The sequence below is a fragment of the Peromyscus maniculatus genome, chromosome 3, assembly GCF_049852395.1.
Source record: "Peromyscus maniculatus bairdii isolate BWxNUB_F1_BW_parent chromosome 3, HU_Pman_BW_mat_3.1, whole genome shotgun sequence".
NCBI classification, from domain to species: domain Eukaryota; kingdom Metazoa; phylum Chordata; class Mammalia; order Rodentia; family Cricetidae; genus Peromyscus; species Peromyscus maniculatus.
The window spans coordinates 83,126,549-83,153,828 of NC_134854.1; the positions used below are offsets into that span (position 1 = coordinate 83,126,549).

The 27,280-nt window shown below is 36.3% G+C and overlaps 1 protein-coding gene across 3 annotated transcripts in view; it reads left to right on the plus strand.

Annotated features, from left to right (window-relative positions):
* Positions 1-27,280, plus strand: part of Ccser1 (coiled-coil serine rich protein 1) — a 1,158,948-nt gene that overhangs the window by 248,234 nt on the left and 883,434 nt on the right. For all 3 annotated transcript variants that reach the window (XM_076566874.1, XM_076566875.1, XM_076566876.1), the window contains exon 5: positions 6,837-6,957. In XM_076566874.1, coding sequence (XP_076422989.1) covers positions 6,837-6,957 — 121 coding nt within the window. The remainder of the gene's footprint in view (positions 1-6,836; positions 6,958-27,280) is intronic.

Sequence of the window (27,280 nt, forward strand, 5' to 3'; positions counted from 1 at the left end):
TTCTCACCAGGGTTATATAGATTCCAGGGAGTTTCCACTGCACTAGGTTTAAACATCATCTCCAAATGACTCTCAATTTCAGCTGTCTCTCTCTGCATACTCTGTCTCCATAACTTGCATCCCTCCCACTACCATTCTTATCCATCCCCATTCCATTTGCAAAATCTATTTCCTCTTTCCAGGGAGATCCATCTACCCACCTAGAGCCTTCCTCTTTACCGAAACTCTCTGGGTCTGTGGATTGTAGCTTTATTGTTATTTGCTTAACAGCTAATATCATACCATGAATACAATCATATTTGTCTTTCTGGGTCTGGGCTAACTCACTCAGGATTTTATTCTAAGTGCATCCATTTACCTGAAGATATCATGATGTCATTTTTTAAAGCCTGAGTAATACTCCCTTTTGTTAATGTAATGTATTTTCTTTATCCATTCTTTGGTTAAGAGACATCTAGGTTGTTTCCAATTTCTGGTTATTGTGAATAAAGCCTCAGTGAAAATATTTGAGCAAGTTGTCCCTGTGGTAGGATGAAGGGTCTTATACCAAGAGTGATATAGCTAGGTCTTGATCAATTTCCAGCTTTCTGAGAAATTGCAACATTGATTTCCATAGTGCCTGTATAACTTTCCACTATCATCAGGAATGTATAGGTGTTTCCCCCTTGCTACACACCCTTGCCAGCATGAGCTGTCACTGTGTTAATGATCTTAGCCATTCTGAGAGGTTTAAGAGTAAGTCTCAATGTAATTCTGATTGGCAGTTCCCTGATGGCTAAGGATGTTGAACGTGTCTTTAAGTGTTTCACTGCCATTTGAGATGCCTCTATTGAGAATTCTCTGTTTAGATCTCTACCTCATTTTTAAATTGAATTATTTGGCGTTTTGATATCCAATTTTTGAGTTCTTTATATATTTTGGATATTAGACATCTATTATAGTAGGTAAAAAAAAAAACCTTTCCCATTCTGTAGCCTGCTCCTTACTCTGGTTGACAGTTTTCTTTACATTAGAGAAGCTTTTCAGTTTCATGAGTTCCAGTTTAGTAATTGTTGATCTTAGTGCCTGCGCTATTGGTGTTTTGTTCAAAAAGTTGTCTCCTGTGCCAATGTGTTCAAGGCTGTTCCCCACTTTCTATTTTATCAGTTTCAGTGTGTCTGGCTTTATATTGGAGTCTTTGATACACCTGGATTTTAATATGGTTCAGGGTGACAAGATGAATCTCTATTTGTTGAAGATGCTTTCTTTTTTCTATTGTGTTTCTAGCTACTTTATAAAAAAAATCAGTTGTCCATCTATGTGTGGATTTAATTCTGGGTCTTCAATTCTATTCCACTTATCAACATGTCTGTTTTTGTGCTAATATGCAGTTTTTGTTACTATAGATCTGTAGCAGAACTTGAAATCAGGGATGGTGATACCTCTGGAAGTTATTTTATTTTATTGTTAAAGATTCTTGTAGCTATCCTGGGATTTTTGTTTTACCATCTGAGGTTGAGAATTATCCATTCAAGGTCTGTAAAGGATTGTACTGGGACCAGAAGATCTAGCTCTGGCCCCCATCTGGTGCAGCACTCAGGACAGTGGACCTATGCCATGCCTGGGCAATACAGTAGTGTTGGCCCTGAAGATGTCAGTGGGGAGATCTGTCCCTGAGTGCATGAAAGTGAGAGAACTGCCCATGTGCTATTGTGAAAGGTGTTCTTTCCCTGATATTTACCTCGGTCCATTTGTCATTTCCATATAGGAGGGCTGCTGGTTTTTATATTTAGGGTGATCTTGTATGTAGCCACTTTGCTATAAGTGTTTATCCATTAATTCCCTAGTGGAATTTTTAGGGTCACTTATGTATACTATCATATCATCTACAGATAACAATACTTTGACTTCATCCTTTCTAAATTGTATCTCCTAGATCTGATTCAGTTGTCTTATTACTCTAGATAGAACTTCAAGTACTATATTGAATAGATATGATGAGAGTGGACAATCTTGGCTTCTTCCTGATTTTAGTGGAATTGTTTTGAGTTTCTCTCCATTTAATTTGATGTTGGCTATAGGCTTGTTGTAAATTGCCTTTATTACAATTAGGTATGTCCCTCATGTCCTTAATCTCTCCAGGACTTTTATCATGAAGGGGTGTTGGATTTTGTCAAAGGCTTTTTCAGAATCTAATCAGAAGATCTTGTGTTTTTTTTTTTCTTCCAGTTTGTTGGTGTGGATTACATTGACAGATTTTTGTATGTTGAACCATCCCAGTATCTCTGAGATGAAGCCTACTTGGTCATGGTAGATGATCTTTTTAATGTATTCTTGGATTCGGTTTGCCAGTATTTTACGGAGTATTTTTGCATTTATGTCCATGAAGGAAATTGGTCGGTCATTCTCTTTCTTTGTTGAGCCTTTATGTGGTTTGGTTATCAAGGTAACTGTGACCTCATAGAACGAATTTGACAATGTTACATCTGTCTCTGTTATGTGAAATAATTTGAAGAGTATTGGTATTAAGTCTTCTTTGAAAGTCTGGTAGAATTTTGAGCTAAAACTGGCTGGTCCCAGACTTTTTTTGGTTGGGAGTCTTTTAATGACTGCTTCTATTTCCTCATGGGTTATAGGACTTTGAGGTCATCTTCAAGAGCAAAGGGAGTTTGAGGCCAGGCTGGGCTACATGAGTTCCTGTCTATAAATAAGTATATCTGAACATATGTACATAATGTTCAATTGCCCCCGTAGGCAAAAGTTCAGGACTTGCCATTTATAACTACTTTGCTTTTGAGTACAGAGTAATGGTGGCTGATGAAACACCAGCACCAGTGACAGGTGACTTTACATTCCACATTTTTCTAAACTAAATATCATACCATCCTTTGCTGTTTGTTCTTTGTGCAACAATATATGACATTGTAAGTCATTTCAAAGTGGATGGCTTAGCACTGCTACCAGAGTCTACCTTTGTCACTGGGAGAAGCACATGGAGATTTGGGCTACCACCTCAATTGCACCTTCCCTGGCAGAGAACCAAGTACACATTGGAAGAACGTATAACAGAGGTTTAAATGGAGGAAGACAAATGGTACTCCTCAGAGCATCAAGGTGGGAACACCAGAAGAGAACTAAAAATCACTTGCTCTGAGCCTTTGGCTGATGGGAGCCTCTGTGGATAAGGACACAGAAACCACTCTCTGCTCAAATGGTTTGAACAATGGTCTTCAAAACTGTGCCTCCCTAAAGCCAAACACTTTCTGTTGCAGTTGACTTTAACTTTATGATCAGTTAAAGCCTATTGTGTGTGTGTATCCATAAATAATTTCAGTTATTCATTCTAAGCACATTTAAATTTTTCTTTACCATAAGTATTAATTTGTAAGATATATCAGAAATGCCAGATAAGTATTTTTTAAGTAGACTGTTCTGATATCATGAACATCTATGTTGTTTTGTAGAGTTCTTTAAGTGAGAAAATTCATTAATCTTTTGTAAAATCATATGATTCACCCCATAATGACTGAGAATTTTTTATGATCTTTCATTTTAATCTGTCTCATTATGGTATATTTTAATAAAAATGTGCTTTTCCATTTACTGTTATTCATCTTATTCTGGAATTTTTTTTCACCTACACTTTTGTGGGTGATAAAATTCAAGATAATTTGCAACTGGTATGCAAATTCAGTTCTTACATAGAGGAGCTTACATCAGGATCAGTACAAGATACTCATCTGCATTTTAAGTATCCACATGGGCTTGGAACAATGTCTTTTGCTGGAATATTGTTATCATATTAATATCCATTGCTCCATTTATCTCAGGGACACCTCCTGCCAGTGATGACTTCTAAGGGCTCTGTTATTTCTCAATTTCTGCCTTTGGAGCTCAATGTTGGGCTTATTTTTTGTTTTGAAAAGTTATCATTTCTTTGTTTCTCATTTGTATAATTTGAATTGGTCACACTAATTTTGTATAACATGATAAATGAAATTTAAAGATACTTGTGTTAGCTAGTTTTTGTCAACTTGTCACAAACCACAGTCACCTGGCAATCCTGAGCCTTGGTTGAAGGTTTGCCACCATGAGCCTGTTGTGTGGGGCACACCTCTGGGGGCATTGTCTCGATCGCTAATGGATAGATGCTCATTATGGACACTGCCATTATTGGGCAGGTGGCCGTGGGCTGTATAAGAAAGTTAGCAAGCCACAAGAGACAGATCAGTAAACAGTGTTCCTCCATTGTCTCTGATTCCACTTTCAGAGACCTGCCTCCATGGTCTCTGTTTCCCTTTCTGTCTTGGCTTCCCTCAATGATGGACTGTTATCTGTAAGTCTAATAGACACTTTCCTCCATATGTTGATTTTGCTTTATTGCAACAACCAAGAAACAAATAATACAATACCGGAAGCTGAGTGCAGTTTAATTTCTCTTAAATACCAAGATTCCATCATTGATATGGCACTTTTCAGACAAAATTTTAATGGGAAAGTGAGGAACATTGCTTTGGAAGATCGTGCTCTTGGCTGACTTGCATTTCCTGGTTATGTCTCTGGAGCTTTCACTCTCCTCTATTCTCTTTGTTTTTTGCTACATTGAATAAGAGACAAATTTGTGCTGTTATTTGTGTCAATTGAGTAACATCATTTACATTCAACAGAAATATCCTTGGGTTTCTATCAGTATTCATTTCTTTCCCATACTTTCATTTTTCCTGGCAAATTTATTCCTTTAGATTATCTGCATTTGGAAAATGCTACATAGGTTCTTTACTGGCTTCTGCTCAATAGCATGTGCCTAGTGGTCAGTAATTATCAGATTCTGAAAATGTTCACAAGTTTGCCATTGATTGTGGTCTGAATTTGTTGTTTACATAGTAGATTGTAAATTAAAAAAAATTAGGGATGTTTATACTTTATACAATTAAAGTTGATTCACCATGCTAGCAGTAATTGAGCAATGTTTTCTTTGTGATAGCTGTAATTTCACTAAGATTCAAAATAATTTGTATAAATTAGAGTCATATAAATGAGGACTATATACATACAGATTTAGCTTAATTATCAGGAACATATAGGTTAAAGATAAATAATGTAATTGCATTCTTAACTGAATAGCTCTATGAGGTAGAATTCTATGATGACACATGATTGTTCCTAGAAACAGGAGACTTTATTTTTCTCTCATAGGAAGGAAGCAGATTCTTATAGCTACCTTGTATTCATTTCTTTTCTGGTTGCTGTGACAAAATCTCCTGGCACTGTCAGCTTCAGGAAAAAAAAATGTATTTAGCCACAAGGATCCTTGCACATTCTGCAATGTCAAGGGAAGTCACAGCAGCCTGAGCCTGAGGCCATGTTGTATCCACAGTCAAGAAACAGAGAGGGATGCATGAACTCTTATGTTCTTCTCACTTTCTCCTGTACCATCCAGAACCCCAGCCATGGGATTATCCTGCCATATTCAGGGTGCATCTTCCCACCTCAGTTCATCTGATAAATGCAATCCCTAGCAGAAGTGCTCAGAGACCTGTCTCCTACAGGGTACCTGATCTCGTCATGTTGACAAGAAATGTCAACCACCACAAACCTGAATTAATTTTTCATTGGATTATTTCCACACAGATTTCTTTTTTAAATAGAAAAACATGTTATTGGGTACATTTCTAGATGACGTATAAGAGGTAGTAACTAGGATACCACCTGCCTCAGTCCACTTCTGGGGCCACAATGCTTGGCTCATGGAAACTTTTGATAGCAGTGCAGCCAAACCAGAACATTAACATTTGCCTCTTGAGACTCTAAGAAAAGAACTGTGTCCAATTCACTTATCCAGATTTACTACTCACAGAACTTTGAGATAATAAGAGAGTGTTATTTTAAACAGAGCTTGTGTGGATTTGTTATGCAGTGATATAGTATTCATATAATAGGAAAACTTCAATGGGAAAACTTGTGAATTCAGGTGTTTTATGGATGTGAAATCAAGTGTTTTATGGGTGTGGGGCAGTTGAAACATCTGTTTGGGGGAAAGTAAAGTAGTCTGGACAGAGAACTGTTCACTGGTGTTGACTGTCAAGAATACAATCAACAACATACCCCAAGAACAATTATAGCTTCACGAAGCCTTTTGAGAACAAATCTCTATTTGGAACTAACCAAAAACTAGAAGGAAGTTAATAGCTAATAGAAACAGCCACCAACTGAAACAGTGACTATTAATATTGAAAGATTAAAAACAACTTAGTTTATTTGTCCAAGGGAAAGCTGCATTGCACAGCAATAAACCAACAGTACATTTTGTAGATGAATTTTATAAACACACATGGAACACAGTAAGCCATCTTTTTAAGAATGATCATAAAGTATGACTCCATTAAAGAAAGGCCACAAATGCAAATGCTTTATGGTAATATTATAAAGGTAGATGAGTTTGGGGCTGTAGTTGGAGAAGAAGGAGACCACAGGAGTTTAGGCACATGGTAATTCATGAATTTCTTTTGATCTTGACCTTGATGAAGGAAGTGAATTCTCTTTGTGAAGATTTATGAACTACATGTGCCATGACATACACTTGTTATCTGCCATTCAAAGAACAACTTGTCTTTTGGCTGCTAAATGTTAGAAATACCTTTTCCACTTTGGCTATAAAGCTAAGTAAAATTGCCCAGGATTTGTACAGCTAACTAGTGAAAAATATTGTTCAAAAGAATTAAGGATAACTCAATGTTAATTAATATTTTGTTGAAATTTTCCCTGAACTTGACTGAAAATACAAAAATTAAGTGAGGAACATGAGAAGAGCCACTGAGTTATTTTAACATTTACAATGAATTGTTTTCAAACTCCAGTTTGCCGGGAAGATTCGTGCCATTCTGTAATGTCGTGTGCTGCTGTCCTTCTTAGCCCAGTGGACCCAACAAGAGAAATGAAGAAGCTAGAAGAACCAAAATATCCTGAGCCTTCCAAACAGTAAGTTGCCACTTAAGATTCCAGGATGTGAGATATCTTCCAAGTACCTGAAATTACAGCTAGCTGCCCAGACACCTCCAGCATGTGATGAAAGTGACAGTGTATGGATGGGCAGAAATTTGCTTTGTTGAAAATTAATTCATTTCAACAAATCACTACTACCTGCTGCTTTGGGTGTCTGACCTCTGTCATTTAAGTATTATTTTGGTGTCCTGTTGTAGGCTATAGGTCAGCAAGGTGAGAAGTTAGCATTGTATCTGTGTGCGTGCTGAACCTGGATCAGTGATTTAGGAGTTGCAGGGTATAGTATGAAATGGAATCAGTTTGTATTTTTGTTTATTTGTGTTTTTTTTTTTTTTTTTTTTTTTTTTTTTTTTTTTGTGTGTGTGTGTGTGTGTGTGTGCCCTTATGTGTATGAGTCTGCAGAGACAAGAAGGAAGTGTTGGATTCCCCAGTAGTTGTCAGCTAAAGATGTGGGTACCAGGAAATGAGCCTAGGTCTGGAAAGGCTAAGGCCTTTTCTGCCTCTGAAGTCAGTTCTTGATATAAGCTTAGTTGAAAGTTTACTTAGATTTTAAAGGGAGTGCATGATACTATTTTAAATTTTTCAGTAAACGAACATAACTAGAACTTTACACTATTAGAGTTTTCTGTGTCACATGATATTATCTGGTGAGAAGTGCAGAGGTTTGCCAATAATCGGTTGCTTTGATCTGTGTACTGGTTGCCATGGACATGTTTATTTTTTAAAAATTTGACAAAATGGAAGATGATATAGGCAGGCATTTTCTGAATATGTCTATGTGCTCACAAAGAATATTTAAAAGATCTAATCATACAATTCTAGTTTATATATTTTCCTTTAAACAATACTGGCTCTCACTGAAAGCTAAATTTGTTTTTATAATTAAATAAATGAAAGACTTGTATTCTTATAATTGTTAAAGAGTATTAAATTCATGATAACAAATGTACATAGACATGAAATGTCAAATTACAGCTACTTTTGATAAAATATTCAATTAATAAAGTGGACAACTTGCTGTTGATTTTCCTGAGAAAATATCATGATGCATAATATAAGGTCTCAGAATGAGGAACATATGATATGTGATATATATTGTATTATGTGATTATATTAAGCACGTAATAATTATATGTGCTATCTGAGATATATAACATGTGATGATATATGATGGTATAGACCTGTGATGAGATGTGCTATGTGACTTGTGATGAATGGGATTCAAGGTGATATGTGGTTGTGTATAACATTTGGTGCTATGTGGTGCCATTGAAATGTGGAGATATGTGCTGATGTGTGATATGTGGTGCTATGTGATATGTAGTTCTATATGATCTGTCATGCCATATGATATGTGATAATATATGATATGAAGTTCTGTGTGAAATATAGTGGTGCCGTGTAATATGTATTGATGTGTGCTATGTTTTGCAGTGTTATGTGATTTTGGTAATGTGTGACACATGCTATGTGGTATGTGGTGATGTGTGATGTGTGATGGTGTGTGGCATGTGGTGAGTCATGGCACTATGTGTTATGTGGCAGTGTGTGATATGTGATGTGATGTGAATGTTGCCTGTATTTGTTAGTGGCCCATCATGTTCTCAGGGGAAGGAGTCTTGGCACATAGTACTTCACTGCTTTGTGTTTGACTGTTTTTTGTTCTACCTAATGATATGCTCCCAAAGCAGTTTCCTACAATATAATCCTATTTGATACTCTGTGAAATCAATTAGAAAAATCCTTTAATGTTATATTCAATAATACTGAATCAAATGGAGCAATGCATGTATTTGATTGCATGAAAATATTCACTATTAATATTCTCATTATAGAGGAAAGAAATACTAAGCAATTCAAGGAAGTAGTGATTGTAATTCAGTTTTAATGCAATCTGAAAGTGAAAACCATTTAACTGCACATAATGTAGTTTAAGTTTTAGGATCCAATAGTCATCTTTTGTCTAATAGGAAGAAAATTACTTCTCATATTTGCTCAATGAGTTACATTATATAGCCTAAATGTATTCTTTTACAGTTTGTTTGTGAGTCTACATAAGTTTTCATATAAACTTAGATCTTAAACTTTTTAGATTCTTTTTCAAGGACTTAAAATTAAGCTGATTAACAGTTAATAATCTATGTATCTTTTCCCCCCAGTCATTACCTGCATCATAAACAGTGTGATTTCTTATTCTTGCATGTGTATGTGTGTGTGTTGTGAAACTGGTATCACTAACATCCTTTTCTTTCTATTCAACCTGAGATTCCTCTCTTGCCTTAGGATCCACATTCTCATTTAAATGTTCTTTGCCAACAATATTATTAACTCATACGGATTTTATTGGTGTTTGCTTTTTTTGCATTATAAAGATTGGTTAAAATCTGCTTTTCTTGTGGACATTTATCTGTTTGTGCTTTAGTTTCTCCATGTGTCAATTACGGTGACACCTTAACCTTGACAAGCATATAGTTCTTCTGCCACTGCCTCAGTTTCACCTGTTAGCATTATAGGTGACCCTGTATTTAGATGTCTAATGCTGAAAGGTGCTGTTGAGACATCTTTCCAGGTGTCCTATCAGAATCCCCAGTTGTGTCAAAAGCAAATTAGTGACCAGTTCTTTCTCTATTAAAGTCATATATCTAACCTTTTCATTTATGTAAAGCCACATGATTTGTTTTAAATATTGGCTTTACTTCATCATAACATATATGCAATGCAATATCAATTGCTTCATTAACACTTACATTGTATTTTTAAACAGTTGACCTAATCCAGAAGGCATAAGTATCTCATATGTTTTGCTAACGCTAATCATCAATTATGCGTCTACAGAAGCTATTCAGATATTTTCTAACGTGTATTTTCCATTTTTAAAGTGTGAAGTTATTAATCAAGTCACAATTATATATGCCCTGTATGTCACATACCATTATTTTGAAAAATTAAACAATTGGTATAAACAGATGGATGGGCAAAATATAAACACAAGGTTATTAACTGAAAATTCTTGATTGCCAGAGAGAGACTCCCTAAGCAAACCAGCTTCAGTAAAACCAAGAGTAATAATGGAGACTGGCTCATGTTATTAAAATGTAGTTGGTAGAAATTTCTGAAATACTAGGGTGGGATTTCAAACAGAGCTGCCGAAGACCATTGTATTTGCATCCCTTGACATCACTTGCCTATCCTCAGTTCTCACTTTCTAGTACTTTCATTCCTCAAATGTTTTCAGAATCTTAGCAGCAACTTAGGTAGATGTTCATCTTTCCAACACAGCCAGCACTGAGAAATGGTTTCTCTTAAATGGAAGCAAGTATAGATTCCAGTGCCATTGCCTTGGATTGCTCGAAATAACCATTGTGACACAATACTGGTCACAGAAATTTTTATGCTTTGGATCCCATGTGAAGTGTGGAAGACAAGGTTATGTTGACAGTAAAAAGGATACTTGAAATTTTGAGTATATTGATGAATGAAAGCAAAAATACAGGACAAAATTTAAAGTAATGCATCAAGACAGAATTCAAAGTAATAGTATATGCTCAATTTAGGTTGTAATTTAACTTTGAATGGTAGAATTTTTATTATATTGAATTTAAAATATTGGAATATTAGGTACAACATGCAAATATTTTTCTTTCAATACACTTTACCAACCTGTTGTATTTTATGTTTTTTTTTTTTTTTATCTACTTGTGCTAACTGGGAAAAAGTATACGTAATTTCCTTACTCTTGATTTGTTTTACTTTCATTTATCTCACAGTACAATGCCTGAAACATGATAACATAAGAGGGAAGCAAGAATATATAAATTTGGAAATAAGTTTCACAGCAAATATATTAGCTGAGAAACTTTGTCACTTATTTTAGAGATAAGGCTGCTAAATCCAGTGAATATATTTTTATTTTCCATAAGTGAAAAACATGCACAAATATTAGCTCACAATATAATACTGAACGATTTCAATTCTGTCACTGAGGGGCAAGCCTTGCATCCCTAGTATCGCTTTATTTCTGGGAGGGATTACTGCTCTAATTACGTCATCTTCCTGATCTTGCAGGTTTTGCTTATAAATTCATACACCTCTGAATGTCTGAGGCAGAACTGCAGTGACATAATTTAAAACCCAGGAATTCTCTTGATAAGCAGAACCGGAGGAATTATCTTCATAGATTTGATTCAGTATGTGTAAGGTTATACTTAAGAAAGAAGTTATGAGAGTATCTTTCGATAATTTTATAAACTAAGCAGACTTTAGAAATCTCTGAACTGGTAAATAACACTATAAAACTAGCATATACTCCCTTTTGATTATGAGTATTTTTTTTTGGCTAAGCATTTGTTTCCTTTACATTGTGTGTGGCTTGTTAATATATAAATATAATCACTTGAAGAAAATTCAGAATATTGGTCTTTATTATATTATTGTGTTTATGTATTATTACATAATTTTGTAAGGTGTGAAACATTTCATGACAAAAGTATTTATATACTCATGTTTGATAGGTACATATTGACTTTGAAATGCTTTTATTAAATGGATACATTTATCTACTTTGCCTCATAATCAGGAAAATCTTAGATTAGGACTTCCTGGTTAGAGCAAATTGACAGGAAGAAGCTGTCCTTTGTAATAAGGCAAGGTGCATTTTCTGCATTATGGTAGAAGAGTTCAAAGGTTTGCTTTTGTCTACAGATCACCTTTAAAAAGTTGTGGGTTTGATTTATTTTCTTAGCACTTTCTGAAATAGACTTAACATTCAAGCTCTGAGGAGAAAGAAATCATCTGCCATTGGTTCTGGGTTTGACTTTGTGCTCTGTTAGAAAACTGCTTGTAACAAATGCAAATCTTCATCCATGCTCAGAATCAGTGTCTGAAATGAAGGACCTTGTGGCCAGTCTAGTTAGATACACAGGGAAAGAAAAAATAAATTATGATATTACTTCTTTGTTCTTTTCCATATTTTAATTTTATTTTACATCCAGAACTTCAGGCTACCCAAAAGGCATGGTTTATGGCTTGGTTTGTGGAAATGCAGCATTACTTAGTTGTGTGACCGACTTTCTGGATCAAGGCCCCCCTCCATTTTATTCACTTTTGTTGACTTCAGAAAGGTGCCCTGAGGTTTTGGGGCTGCTGCTGTTGAATACAGAAGTCTGGTTTGCAAACAAGATCAAACCCTACTTACTTTATTTTCCGAAGCTACTCTCCAGTGCCATCCATAGAGTTGGTTCATCACAGAATTACATCAGCAGCCTGTTTCCAACATCACCATCTTAGGAAAATACTTATTTGTGCTTCTAGATAGACACTCACTTCCCAGCTCAAGTCTGAACACAGATGGTACCAAAGTTCATGTTGTGCTCTTGGCACTGTGCTTATTTAGGTCTGGAGGATGTGTGCTGATGAACAAGTGTGGCACCTGGTGAAGTAACCAAAAGGACCAACATTGATACTTTCATTTTAACAAGAAATTCTTGATTATAGCTGTGACTGTAGCGGTAGGGCAGATGTGTATCTTTCTGTAAGGGCTCATGGTAAGGGGTTTTGGAATGACCAAAGAGGTCAGAATTAATTCTCTTAGACACAGACATTTTAGCTAAGACCTAAAGGATCTTAGGTAAAGAAATGGAAGAGCAAAGGAAGAGTTTGCTGGCAGAGAGAAAGTCTGATTATATGTTTTGTAGTGGGAAATATGGGAAAATTAAAAGAAGGGTGATGGTATGGCAGGAAAGCCAAGATATGTATGTAGGGCCTAGGTGACAGGGCCAGTCAGACGTTGTGAAAGTATTGTCTTTGTTTGTTATGGACAGCAGACTGGGAGTGACTGAAGTGCTGGTGGGCAGGAGTTCACCTGGAATAGACACTATTTCTTCCCCAAACCTGGCTTAGCAATTCTATTCAGGCAGCTTAAATTTATCTGTGAAGGATATATTGACAGCACAGAAGTTGGAAAATCCTATACACCAGGGCTTTCCCTCTCTTCCAGAGAGCTAGTAAAATGTCCTCTGCACACCACTAAAGGGAGGGACAGATTTCAGAGAGTAAGATGACTTTGACAACAGCTTCCACTGGGCTGTTGGCCTTGAAGATGGTCAATGTGAAAGGAGGATTTGGTCAGCCAAGGCAGATTAAATAAAGTTGCTAAACTGAGAGCATCACACAGGGTGGAGAGGGGGGTATCATTTCTATTACTAATTGTCCCATGTTAAAATCCATAATATTGTGGTCATTCTAATACTAAATATATAATTGGCATATTCTAAACATTTTAGTGAATATTATAAAAGGCACTTTATAAATGAGTCACACACAGAACTCACAAAATCATTCTTGGGATAAAATCCTCTGTCAATCTCTGTGGTCAATTTACAATGCAAATGCACAAAAGAACAACCTATTAAAAAGTCTTCATATAAATCCCATGACTCAGCTGGGCAGTGGTGGCACATGCCTTTAATGCCAGCACTCGGGAGGCAGAGCCAGGCGGATCTCTGTGAGTTCGAGGCCAGCCTGGACTACCAAGTGAGTTTCAGGTAAGGCGCAAAACTACACAGAGAAGCCCTGTCTTGAAAAAAAAAAATCCCATGACTCTTCCTAACAATTTTCCTTTATTTACCCTCTATCACTCAGTGCATTAAAACTTGCCATTATGAGTTAAACTTTAATGCTAAGGCATGGAGAGTACAGAATCAGAATATTACCATGACTATGCATACTCTTCCTTATGCTAGTGTTTCAAAATGAACAGCAACATGTTTTTTATTTTCTTATTCCAAGCATAGAAGCAGTTGTCAGAGAGATAAAGGAGGAGATTGCTGTAGACAGATCCTCACCCAGATATGAATCTCTTCGAATTTGAGGAGGAAGTGTAGGGAGGAGGTATTTTCTAAACACAGCTCATAGAGAGTTCTGGAGGATCAGTTTCCAACTTCTCTGCAGTTGATAGCACAAAAGGCAGATGCCAATTTCATGCCTGGGTGCCTGAGAAGCAGGCTTGCCTGATCTGAAGAGAGAGAAAGGCTGGCCGCTGTCAAAGCAGCTCCCTGTGTGCAGAGTCCACCAGGGAGGACAGTGTCCACAGTAAACTAGGCAGAGAACAAAACAAAGGATGATGCTTCCTGAGCTTGTTGCTAGGGCGCTATAGCATGCCGGCTCTAAGAAAGCCTTGAAGAGTCTGCTCAGTGCGCATGTGCTTGTCTCCAAGCCAGATTGTCCTAATACACCTAAGCTGGACTGAACCTCTTTCCCCACCACCAGAATACGGGACCACGAGGCTGAGGAAGTTCATTCTCCTCATCCTGGTTTTCTCTTGCTAAGGCCTTAGAAAGAAAACTGGGTACTCGTTTTCGTCTTGACTGTGTGTTATTGTTCTACAAAACAATCATTCTGAATTTTCTAAGCTTGCCTCTTGACGCCCAGGTCTGTCCCTTTCATCAACGTCTTCAAAGGAGTTGAATTAGTACCTTAGGCTTGGCTCTTGAGAAGATTGTATTACATCCTTTCTCCGGCCGTGCTCCATTGTTCATCACAAAAGTTGAAGAAACTCAGGCTTTCCACTAACCAACACTGGGCCCTGCATTTCCTGCTAAGCGACCCTTGCAGAATACCTCTAGTCATCCAGTGACCACTAGTAGTGGACAGATCTTAGTGAGGCAGCTGAGGCATTCAAACTCAGGCCTTTTAGGTAAGCTGTGTAGGGAAACAGCAAGGTGGAAAGGAAATGGGGACAGGTTTAGATTTTTGGTCAATTAAGTTGTATTGACTAATCACCTGTGAGAGCACAGATGGCCACTATCTCCCTCTATGTAATAGTCTCTTGATCAATTTATTATAAGATGTGGCATCATTCACATATGGTTTATAAAATTTTAAAACACTACAGATAATTGACTTATGTTGGATGACCCCAAGGAAACAGTGTCTTCCAGACACAGCTGGACTGATGTACATATGGACTCACAGACCCTGAGTCTACACACAGAGGACTGCACAGGTTTGAGTCAGACAAAACCCCAGCTGTAAAAATGAGGAAGTGGGCACAAAGTCCCTTCTCTAATCAGGAAGCATTTTGCAATTGATACTTGACAGGAAAGGGAAAATCCGGTTTCCCTAATGGAGTGTGACTGGATATATCAACCACATTCCAGAGCAGACCCCATGCCCAGGAGTAGTTGATAACACAAAATTAACTCTGTTTTTTATAAGCTTTTTATTTAATTTTGTTTTGACAATTTTGTCACGTTTATATCTATTATCATTATTATTAATATTATTATTATCATTTTTATCGAGAGAGATGGGGGGACATGAGGTTGGGTGGGTAGGAAGTGGGGTGGATCTTAGAATAGTTGGGGAGGGGGCCATTATGTATTGTCTGAAAAAAAACTAAATATAAAAAAAAATCCAGTGTTACTCAAGAACCAGGAGATTTTAATCAAACAAACAAAAAAATTATAAGGAGAGCACTCTTGAGAGGAGCTTTTCTCTTGATTGATAGCATTGTTATTTTATCTTCCTGCCGTTTATTGCTCCTTAGTCAGTCACGGTATTTGTTCCCTTGTGCCGTCAGCTTTTCAAGTCAAGAACTCCTACTGTCATGTCGTGTCTGCTTTGACAGGCCTTCTTTGTAAGCTGAGCATGTAAGTGCTATTTTTCAGATGACTTGGGACAACTTGATAAGATGATTGAAGTGTTTCAGTTCACCAGCAAGTTCCCTTTATGGGGTAAAATAAATACAGATTTGTCAGATCCTTGAACAAGATCGCAAGTGCGTTTTCACTGCTGTCCAAGTAGCGCCTGTGTTTGCACACAGGCCCACAGCCAGCTCTCAGCCAGCCCTGCTAGCTTCCTACAGTGAAGTGACCATTTCATCTGAAGGTATTCTGTAACAGTGCAAATAATAGCATAAATCTTTTAATAACAGTACAAAGTTATGATGTCAGATATGAACTTCCCATTTTCTCCACTTTATGGGGCAGTGACAGGCAGGCAAAGCTAAGACAGCATCATTTGTTTGTCAAAGTTACACAGTTTAAAATGTTTGGCAGAATTGCATTAGCATTAGAAAGAAACAGATTCAAAATCATTTGTAAAGTTGTGGTGAGCAGGTGTACAGTTCTAGAAAAATAAAGATATGCATAGTGTACTGTGTAATTTATTATTTTACACATCTCTTCCAGTGAATTTTTCAAAAATGTGTTTATGTGCTGATATTTTAAAGAAGATATTATTCTTGTATATCTGTATGTGTGCCTATCTGTGTATGTGGGTGTTTGTATGTGCCTGTCTCTGTATGTATGGCTGTATGTTCATGTCTGTGTATGTATGGGTGTGTGTATATACATGACTATGCATGTGCATGCATGTTTGTGCATGTCTGTACATGTGTGCTTTGTATATACAACTGTATGTGTGAGTGTGGGTATGACTGTGCATTTGTGAGGTGGGGGTGCGTGTGCCATTATAAATCATTATAAGATATGTATGCCATATAAAATTAGCACATGCACATCAGCAGAATAAATAGAACTAGAATCACTCTTCTTCATTGCTGCTCATTGCAACCCTTAGAATGTTTGCATTTATTCTAGTATGTCTTCACAGATAAACTGAGAAGTTTGATTCCTGGTACTTTGGCCTTAGTTCTCTCATTTTACTTGGTACATTTTAAGAGTCTATTATATCAGCCATATCTTTTTTTGGCATTTCATTGTAAATGGCTTTTATTAACTTCATAAAAATGAGACTAAAGTATCTTTTCTATGACTGCTAGGCACTTAAGAATGTGTAGAAATAGGGCTGTTGAGATGGCTCAGAAGGTAAAAGCACCTTCTCCCAACTTTGATGACCTGAGTTCAATCATGGGGCTATGGGGCTAACACAGTGGGAAGAGCTGACTCCACAGTTGCCCTCTGACATCCCCACATGAATCTCTCTCTCTCTCTCTCTCTCTCTCTCTCTCTCTCTCTCTCTCTCTCTCTCTCTCTCTCTCTCTCTCTCTCTCTCTCTCTCACACACACACACACACACACACACACACAGAGATTAAATGTAAAAACAAATGGAGATATAGCATAAAATGTGAAAAGTAACCAGGTTTTATCCTCAGTAAAGATATCCAACTAACATTCCCCATTTTAACAGGTAATATAAGACAGTTCACCAAACAGGGTGTCCTCAGATAATTTAGATATATCATTATGACATTTACTATTTTATATAATCCAGCTTATAATTTTCCCGTAATAAGGGATCAGAAATAATGGCCTGCATGAGGGTCAGTGTAGATCTAAAGGGCATAACAAAGATTTGTTTTAAAAAGTGATTTATGGAGGTGGGTTAGGAAGTAGGAGAGAATTCCATAGCAAGGAATTTATGCTGAAGATTTCTAGTCACTGTGCATTCAATATGACTAAACTGTTGGAGTAGTGAAGATGGATTTCAGAATTACAGAAGCTGTAGGACACTCCATCTGTGAAATCCCCTCCTATCTAAAGGATCTGTTTTGATGAAGGTCACTTGTAATTTTTTCATTATCACACATTTATTTGATTTTAAAACATCATTATTTACCTTAGTATATTTAAGGTATGACATGATTTCCTAAATATGACAAGATAATTTTTAACCTAGAAAGAATGAGTTATAAGGTCTTTAAATGACAATGCATTTTGTTTTAATTACCTTGCTTTATTTTTATATGTGTAAGCTATTCTGTGCCAGTTATTATTTCATTCTGGAGATGACTTCATTTTTCTTCTCTTATAGAAGACCATTTTTGTCTTTAATTTGCAACTGTACTTAAATCTGACTGAATATATTTGGCATGTTTTCTGCAAAATACTATTTGACAATTTTATATGTATACTGGTTTGTATAAAAGTTTTAAATAAGTAATTAAGGCACCTTACTACATTGAATTTAAAACAAGTTCTTTTCTGTATGGGAAATCAAGAAATTAGTGAAATTGTTTAGCTATTGGATAGAGGGTAATAGACATAAATAAAACACCTGACTACCGAGCTACTGTTGCCCCAGCCCCTCCATTCTCCTAAATGCCTGACATTTGGTAAATCATTTAACTTAGTCTTTTACTTATATCTTTTAAATTAAAGGCTTAAAATAGATATTTTCTAAGATGATATATATAGTCCCTCTAAGTTGCTATTTGAACACATAGGTTATGCATGTTCAACACATTTGATAAATTAACCAACAGTAAGTAAGTATTGATCAGTTTATATTTATTTTAAATGGTTTTGTGATGTGGAAGCGATTCTACAGGTTTTCACTAGGCTCCTGACCCCAGTGCCTTCTTTGTCCTTCTACATGTGAGTGTAAACATTCTCTCCACTTTGGAACACTTTCTATTATTGTCTTGCTCTTTCTTGTTCCATTTCATCATGAACCTACTTAATTGAATAGTGTATTGACTGTTGCATGTATGACTTCTGTCATAACTAGACAAATAAAACACATTGAATTATGTTTATACTCTTCCTCTGCCATATATTGTCTCTATTGGATTATAAATAACTACATAAATATTCTCATAAACTTGATATAGTCTTCTATGACTGGGCGATTGTAACAATGCTAAATAGGTTAGCTCTTTATTTTCTGATTTTGCATTTGGGATTCATGTGTTTTAATAGAGAAATATGCTCCTTAGCTATACAAACAAAACAAGACAGGAACTTATTGTATTATATTGAACTCTACCCACATACTTTATCATTTAATTGGAACAAGAAACCTGGTGGAAAGCATTTTTAAATTAATATGCATTTACTTCCGAAAACAACAAAAGATGAATGCAACAGGAAGCTGCTTTCTGATATTAGATGGCCATTTTGTGATTAAATTGTAATGTGGCCTCCAGATGTTTTGCACCATTAACTACTGGACACTTTAAAATATGGTAATTGAACATTTAATTTTAAAATTGAATACTCAATTGAGTTTTACAGCTGTAATATTTATAGGCCACAAATAAATTTTTCTCCTTATATTAGATAGAAAAAAATAATGCAGAATGTTGTATTGAATCTATTTTCTCTTACTTCAGTTATTTAATACATTTCCTTCTGTATCTGTCATTCACAGGAAACAAGATAAAGATATTAGAACATACTCAGTAGTCCTTGAAATAAACTGGGCACAACTTTTTCTATTCAGTATCATTCTGATTGCTCTGGGGACAATTACAACATCACGTTGCAGGGGATTTTGCATTTTTAAAACAAAAATCACCTAAACAAGATAGATAAATTCTGAATGTCCTTTGGTGGCCCAGGGATCCTGGAGATAATCCTTGACTATTTCAGTGCTCTGTAAGAAGTGAACTGGGCCGGGCGGTGGTGGCGCACGCCTTTAATCCCAGCACTTGGGAGGCAGAGCCAGGTGGATCTCTGTGAGTTCAAGGCCAGTCTGGGCTACCAAGTGAGTCCCAGGAAAGGCGCAAAGCTACACTGAGAAACCCTGTCTCGAAAAACCAAAAAAAAAAAGGAAGTGAACTGGGAAAGGTAGCTTTGCAGAGGACCCTGTTTACATTTCCAGGCAAACAAGGCACTTTCAATTCTGCTAGCTCTGGGAGCCTTGAGCAGTTAAAGCACCAATCCAGGGTATTTCATCTGTCTTCTGGCAGAGAGGACAAAATTCAATTCTGTGCCTTACCAGTGTTCACTCAGCCAGTGTCTTTTTGTGCTAGGATAAACTGCAAAAGCTTTGAGGATAGACAGACAACTCTATAGTATTTGTCAATCAACCAACTTTTCCTTACAAATGATAAACAGTCAATAGAAGGAGTTTAAATACCAGACAAAGTAGAATCACAGCACTTAGAATATAACTTTGTTGGGAAGTGTTGACATTTTTCTTCTCTTCATACCTAATGCCTCTGTATTTTGTGCTATTAAGAAGAGTGTGTTAGTCAAAATATTCACACTACATACTCTATGCATCATTATTCAGCTCTCCATGAAGTAAATCACTGTTGTAACTTAAAGGTCATATTTCACAGGGCTTGGTACCATCGTAGATATCAAGAATTGGTCTTGCATCATCTTCCAAAACCCTCCATAATACTTTAGTGTCAAGTCCAGCCTGACATTTGTGCAGTCCATGGTATAGAGGAGTTTGGACTGAGAAATAACAGATCAAAGACAAGAGAAACAGGATAGCTTTGAGAGAGCCCTGAGAATATTATTTACAGCCTTTTTATATACCATCAAGGGGAGAGGCAAAAGACCTCCCCCTTTCACGGTCAAGGTACAAAGTATAAACAAGTGTAAACACCTCTTTAGTACTCAAGATATCTGGTAACCATACCCTTGGCCAAAGCATCTTGTTATGCAGCCTTGCTGGGCAAAACAAGCTCGGACTCTCTGACCTGGAGTCAAGACAGAATAAGGCCTCACTACCGAGTCTCTGTGGATGCCCACACTTTAGTTACATGATGGTTCCATAATTATATAATTATTTATAAAATATATAATTTCACATATAAAATAGAACTTCTATAAATGTTATCTTTCATTGTGTTTTAATTGATATTTATACTTCTCATTAATAAATTATTGCTCCATTACAATGTTAACATATTTCAAATATATTAAAACCATCCAATGAGATAAATAAGTTATCTTGAAAGCAGCCATTTGTTAAGTATACAAATAATATTTTAAGGCATCTTAATTGAGAAAATTATGTACTAATAACTATTATTTAGTTATGCATGCAACATTAATCTATAAAATATAATAATTTTGTAATATAAAAATTATGTAATAATGTTACATAAAATATGTAGTAATTATATGATAATAATAAAAAATAGGTCTTCATGTGAAAGCAATGACCATGTTTATGATAAAGGTTATTATAGAAATAATTAAACAAGGTTTCATTGTCTTTACTTAGGACTTGTAGAAATAATATGTGAAAATATGTCAGGGCTGTGCTTATCTTTGCACTTCCTAAACCCTTAGACTGGATTTTTTAAAAATGAACTTGAAAGGATCTATACCCCAATGTTCAGAGCCAACAACAATAGTCAGAATAGAAAGGAAATCCAAGTGTCTATGTATGTATACATGGAGAAATAAAACAGCAGCATATGCATGCCATGGAACATTATTCAATCCTGACAGTGGTGGAGATACTGATGCATGGTACAGAAAGACTTTATGACATTATCTGGAGTGAAAAAGTCTGTTACAAATAGACAACTAATTTATGATTCCACATACAAACTAACTAGTTGGGTTTAGGCAGAGAGTGCAGAGGTGTATTCTAGGCCCTGGGTAAGGAAACATGGGGACTTATTGGTTAGTGAGTTTTCAGTTTTTGTTTGAGAAGATGGACATTTTCTAAAGATAAATGGCAAATTAATTCAGGCTCTCCAGAGGAATAGAATTGGTGGAATGAATGAATATATTGAAAGGGCATTTAGTAGACTAGTTTGCACAGTAGGGGCGAGGTAACCCCACAGTTGCTGTCTTATATTGGAGAGGCCCCAAAATTGGTAGTTGCTCTATGCAGGAGGCTGGATGCCTCAGCAGTCCATCTGGTGCTAAAGGCCTGGAGGATTCCTAGAGAGTCTCTCCTTTTCCATAAACATTAGAAGCCAGAGAAAGCTGGGTTCTGATGTTAGCCTAGGAGAGCTGCTGTAGCTAGAGTTTTCCTGCTTTGTCCACAGTCAGGACAAATCTTTGTCACCCGCCAGTCCCCCAGCCGCTCAGACCCAACCAAGTAAACACAGAGACTTATATTGCATACAAACTGTATGGCCGTGGCAGGCTTCTTGTTAACTGTTCTTATAGCTTAAATTAATCCATTTCCATAAATCTATACCTTGCCACATGACTCGTGGCTTACTGGTATCTTCACATGCTGTTTGTCATGGCGGCGGATGGCAGTGTGTCCGTCTGCCTTCCTGTCCCTCAATTCTCCTCTCTGTGAGTCCCGCCTATACTGCTCAAATTTTCCAAGGGCCTGTCTGAAGAAACTCACATTTCCAAACCACACGTTGTAGTTCTGTGTTTACACTCTACTCATCTCCTTCCCTGGATGGATCATAAGTACCACAAAATTAGATTTGCTGCTTGGGAATTTTCTGCCCTACAGCTTCCTGACAGCTTAAATAAACCAAAGCCAAGTTTTCCTGAAATCTGTACTTCCTCAAGAGAGCTGTCTCAGCAACAGTTTTTATCTTATCTTATTCCTTCTTTGCCATCCTTGCAACCATGGTGTGGACTCTCTTGCCAAGTCTCGTCTTCTGTTTCTCTTCTATACATGTTGCCACCTCACCAGAATCCTGTTTGGTCTCAGTAGCCTCACATCCCATATTTATTCATTTCCTTCTTCTGTCTTAGCTTCATTACTCAGAGATCTTCCAAAAACTACATTACAAAACTGACACTCTTAGAATCAAGTTTGAATTTTTTCCTTTCCCACTCTTAACCTCTCTCTCTCCCCTTATACTAGCCTTTCAGTTCTGCAATATACACCTTCTTTTATTCATGTCTTGAACACATATAATTTGCCTTCTAGTGAATTTTCTTCTCATACTCTATACTGGCTAATGTGGATTTACTTTGTTTTAAAATAACTAAAACAGAGAGTCCTTGGCTTGTCTTCTCTATTTTGTAGTTTTCTATTTTGTATTTCAGCAAACAAATAAATATATAACCTAATTACCAATTGTACATGTTCACAGTGGACCATTTTTTCCCTCTTACTATCAGAATAAAAGTTCCAGGACTCTAAACACTGGAAATGTGTTCCATAGAGTGGTCCTGGCTTTTCCCAGGGAGTCTAGGAAAACTGTCAGCAATACCTGTCTTAGTGAGGTTTCCATGCAGTATTCTTTTTAATCCAATCATTTGCAAATGTGGGCTGTTTTAGCTTCCTCTGTGTAGGGGCCTGATGCCAGATTCCTTACATGTAAAATTCTGGTCTGAGTTGCTGTCTTCACAATTTCCTCTTCACTATTTTTCCTATCAGAATTTCCAATATTTCCTGCCTTTCCGCAGGTGGGCCTCACAAGTGCTTCACACTTGACCCTAGGAAGTACATATGGTGAGGACAGTGCCTGTCCAAATTCCTCTTTATCTTTCTCTGTAGCAGGAATCTTAACAGTTCTTATTAATAAAATCAAACCTGAGCCAGTTATTGGGGTGAGTGCTGGAAGGTCAGAGAACCAGAACAAGCCACAGCTATCTCACCTTGCCGGATCCTCAGCTGGTCTTGTTTCCTCAGACTGGAAACCTCTGTGTCCTCATATTCGAATGGCTCTCAGCTGAATTGCTGCTCGAAAGCCTGAATGCTTAACCAGGCCAGATGCTTCACCTGCCAAATGCTTCTAGTTTCTGGTCCTCACGCCTTATATACCTTTCTGCTTTCTACTACCACTCCCTGGGATTAAAGGCTCGCTTTCTGAGATTAAAGGCGTGAGTCACCATGCTTGGCTGTATTCTTGAACACATGGGTTTCTGCCTCTGGAATGCTAGTGTTAAAGGCGTGTGCTATCACTGCCTATCTTAAGTATCCAGTGGCTTTTCTGTTCTCTGACCCCAGATAAGTTTATTAAGGTACACAATATTTTGGGGAACACAGTACCACCACATTTCTCTCCCTAGCTTCTCATCCTTTTGGCACAGCAAGGTGCTGGCCACAGTGGTGACACATGTTTGATTCAAGGCTCTGCTGGTTATGAAGCTTCTCATTCCTACATCTTAGGTTTTGTCTCTATGTGGATGTGTAAGTTAGTTGTAGACAACTAGGCAGAATAGTAATTGAATGAAGAGATTCTGGAAATATTTTCCGCTTAATACAGAGGTAAACAGTGAAAGGCCATCTCATCTTTCATAATTTTGAATTTCATCTATGAAAACATACGATTGGTTCTTGAGTTCCCAACTCCTAGTTTGAGACTACACTTCAATAAATACACATATACCTCAAAAAGATTCCCAAAGCAAACTTTTCTCAAAGGCTTATGCTGGACATTCAACAATAGATTCTCTTATCCTTTAAGATATGGTAAGAGGGCTTTCTGTTACATACTAATGACTGACTAACATCTCATTTTTTTTCTTGAGACCAATGCTTTTATCCTTTTATCTTCTTATTCTTTTATCTTTTGTTGTCTCAGATCATCCATAGAAGTCCTTACAATAAAGTATCCTTTAAGTAGGTTTTGGATGCCCTTCATTTGCAATTTTGATAGCCATTGTTTTGTCTTTTCAAATATTCTTCCTTATATACTCATTTGTTCAGTACTTACTTAACTTGGAGGTAGATGGGGAGCATTTCACCTGTTCACTAGTCTGTCAAGGTCACTAGAAATTCATTAACATGCAGGTGATAATCTATGGGAGAATTAATATTAATCTAGTGTTTTAATAATTATAGGAACGATGTGAGTCCAGGAGCAAGGAGTGAATCTCATGAGGAATCATACACTCAGTGTGTAGTGTTCAGAAAAGGGTACCATATATGAAACTATGGACAAGTTAGATCTCTGGAATCTGTGCTCCTCACCTAGGTCCTAAAGGGAATTGAAGATGAGTGGTTGGATTTCATAATCACTTAAGTTTTTTTTGTTTTTTTTTTTTTAAGATTCCAAGATTTTTAAATAGATGAAGTTTCATGAAACAAACAAAATAACCTACGTGTTTTGCATCACATAGGTTAGAGTTACAAGTTTGGGACAGGCAAAATATTATGAACAATGTAGAATCTTAATCTCAATTCATGGGGTATTGGAAAAATATGCTAGTATTTCATTGACTTTACCCAAAGTCTTTTCAGAGAATCAGTTAATGTAAATCATTTTTATTGCATCTTTCTTTGAAGAGGATGGGGATAGGCACAGAGGGAGAGAGTCTGAAGGAAGATCAATTTTATATACAGTCAGCTCACTAGAGAATATTTTATTGAATTGTGGATTTTACTTTTCTTCACAGAATCATAAATATAGCTTCTTGGATAATAAATACAAGGATAATGAGCATGCTTTGTATTTTATCGAGTTCTAAGATTAATAATTAATGATATGGGTAGATAATTCTCCAAATTCATGATTAAGTTTTCTCTTATAATGAAAGCTATTTTTCAACTTTTAGTTCTTTTAAGGAACCTACTGTCTTGATTCATGTATCAGTATATTATACAGTATCTTTAGCACCCAGTCCTAGAGAAAGATGAAGAGAAACTACTTCTGTGTGGAGAAATAGAATGCAATTTCAAGTATAAGAAAAGAATTCCAGTGTCTGATGTGTCTGCCTTAAAAATTAAATTCTCTTATTTTGTGTCCCCATTGAGAAGCAGTGTGAACCACCAAGAATCACTCTCTGCATCCAGCTGAGGAAAGATACAGGGCAATAGTTATTTTGTTATATGATTGATTTGCCCTTCTACATTTAGAAGGTTGATTGGTCCTGAGAATATCACAAAACTTAGAAGGCGACATGATCTCTCTGAATCTCAGAGATTGATAGATTCATAACTTAGTATAAATGTGTTGTTTGGATGTGATTTAAAATAACGCCTGAAATTTGTCAGTATACATTTGGTGCTAAATAAGAATTATCAAGAAACCTCTATTAAGGCTAACTTTTTTCTCAAATAACAATTAAAATTATTCCATGAAGTCAACTTCCTTTATGTTAACAGCTTTGGGATCAATCCCAGTGTATCTTCAGAACAGTTTTATATATATATATATATATATATATATATATATATATATATATATGTGTGTCCCATATGTATTGTTATATATTAAGTTTAAGGTGAAGAATGCCCACTGTTTTTTTAACCTGTGTAAAGTACAATGATTTACCAACTATGGGTACACATATGAATAATTTAGTTCAAAATATATGATTTTTTTTTTTTTTTGGTTTTTCGAGTCAGGGTTTCTCTGTGTAGCTTTGCGCCTTTCCTGGAACTCACTTGGTAGCCCAGGCTGGCCTCGAACTCACAAAGATCCGCCTGCCTCTGCCTCCCGAGTGCTGGGATTAAAGGCGTGCGCCACCACCGCCCGGCTAAAATATATGATTATTTTTAATTGAAGTTATAAGGGGTATAAGGCAGGAATCTCCATGTACAGATGTAGATTTTGAAGATCCTGGTGCATTATATAATAGATACTAAATTATACAGTGTAGTGTTTAGACTATAGGGAGATATTTTGGGACTCATCAAGCCCTTGCAACAGTGGAATAGAATGATGGTGAGGAGGAAGAAGAAGTCAACTACCTTGTGTTAACTGCTAATAAGCAGCTAAAAAAATTAAATAAAATTAATTAACATCAATTCAAATTTTCATTTTCCTTGGTAAATTTATTATTTTATATAATATCTTTTGTAAAATGGTTTATTATGATTATCTGATTTAAGTTTAGAAATAAATAAAAACCTCTAGAAATATAAGTGGGACCTATCGTGTGATTAAAATGTTACCAATATTATTCAAATATAATTAACATTGTTACAGAGAAAGCCAATGGAAACTAGTGGATGCCACTTGATGTCACAGCAATTTAAAAAGCTTAATAAAAATGGCCTCAGTTTCTACAACAGCCATAGAATTACTAATGGATAGCATGGGAGGAATCAAAAGATTCATTGTGTTATTTTCAGAAAATGATCTGTGACATTTGTTATGAAGAAGAAAATGGAAAAAATTGTACTTGAAATTACTTCACTCAGTAATATTGTGCTTATGACTTAGAACTCAATACAGGTGCATTCAGTGTGGAGTGTTGACCCAAATACTCAAATGGAATTGGAAGTAATAGTTTGTCATTATATAAACCCACATTCATAAAAGATAGATAGTTTCTATTGTATTAGAATTGATTTGTCCCTCTAAACTGCGAAGCAATCAATTTCTGTTTTTCTAAGCTTCCATGGGAAGAAAACAGCAAGATTAATTTGGTCACCAAACTTCTAATTTTTGAACATGTGCTCTGGTCATTTTAGGTAAACATACTTCAGTCAATCACCATGTTTCACTCAATGAACATTTTCTCTGAGGGATTAAAACTAAAGAAATACCAAGAAGTTAATCAAATATATAGAATAAAGAAACAATATAAATTTTAATGTACTTATTCTGACTTCTATGGAACAATATAAAAATTATAAAAATCAATTACCCATAATTTTCAACATGAGTATATTTAGAATCATTCAGGAGGCACATCTCTGGAAACACCTCTGAGATATTTCTAAAGAGGGTTAACTGAGATTTGATTGTGAGTGGCTTGTAATACGCTGG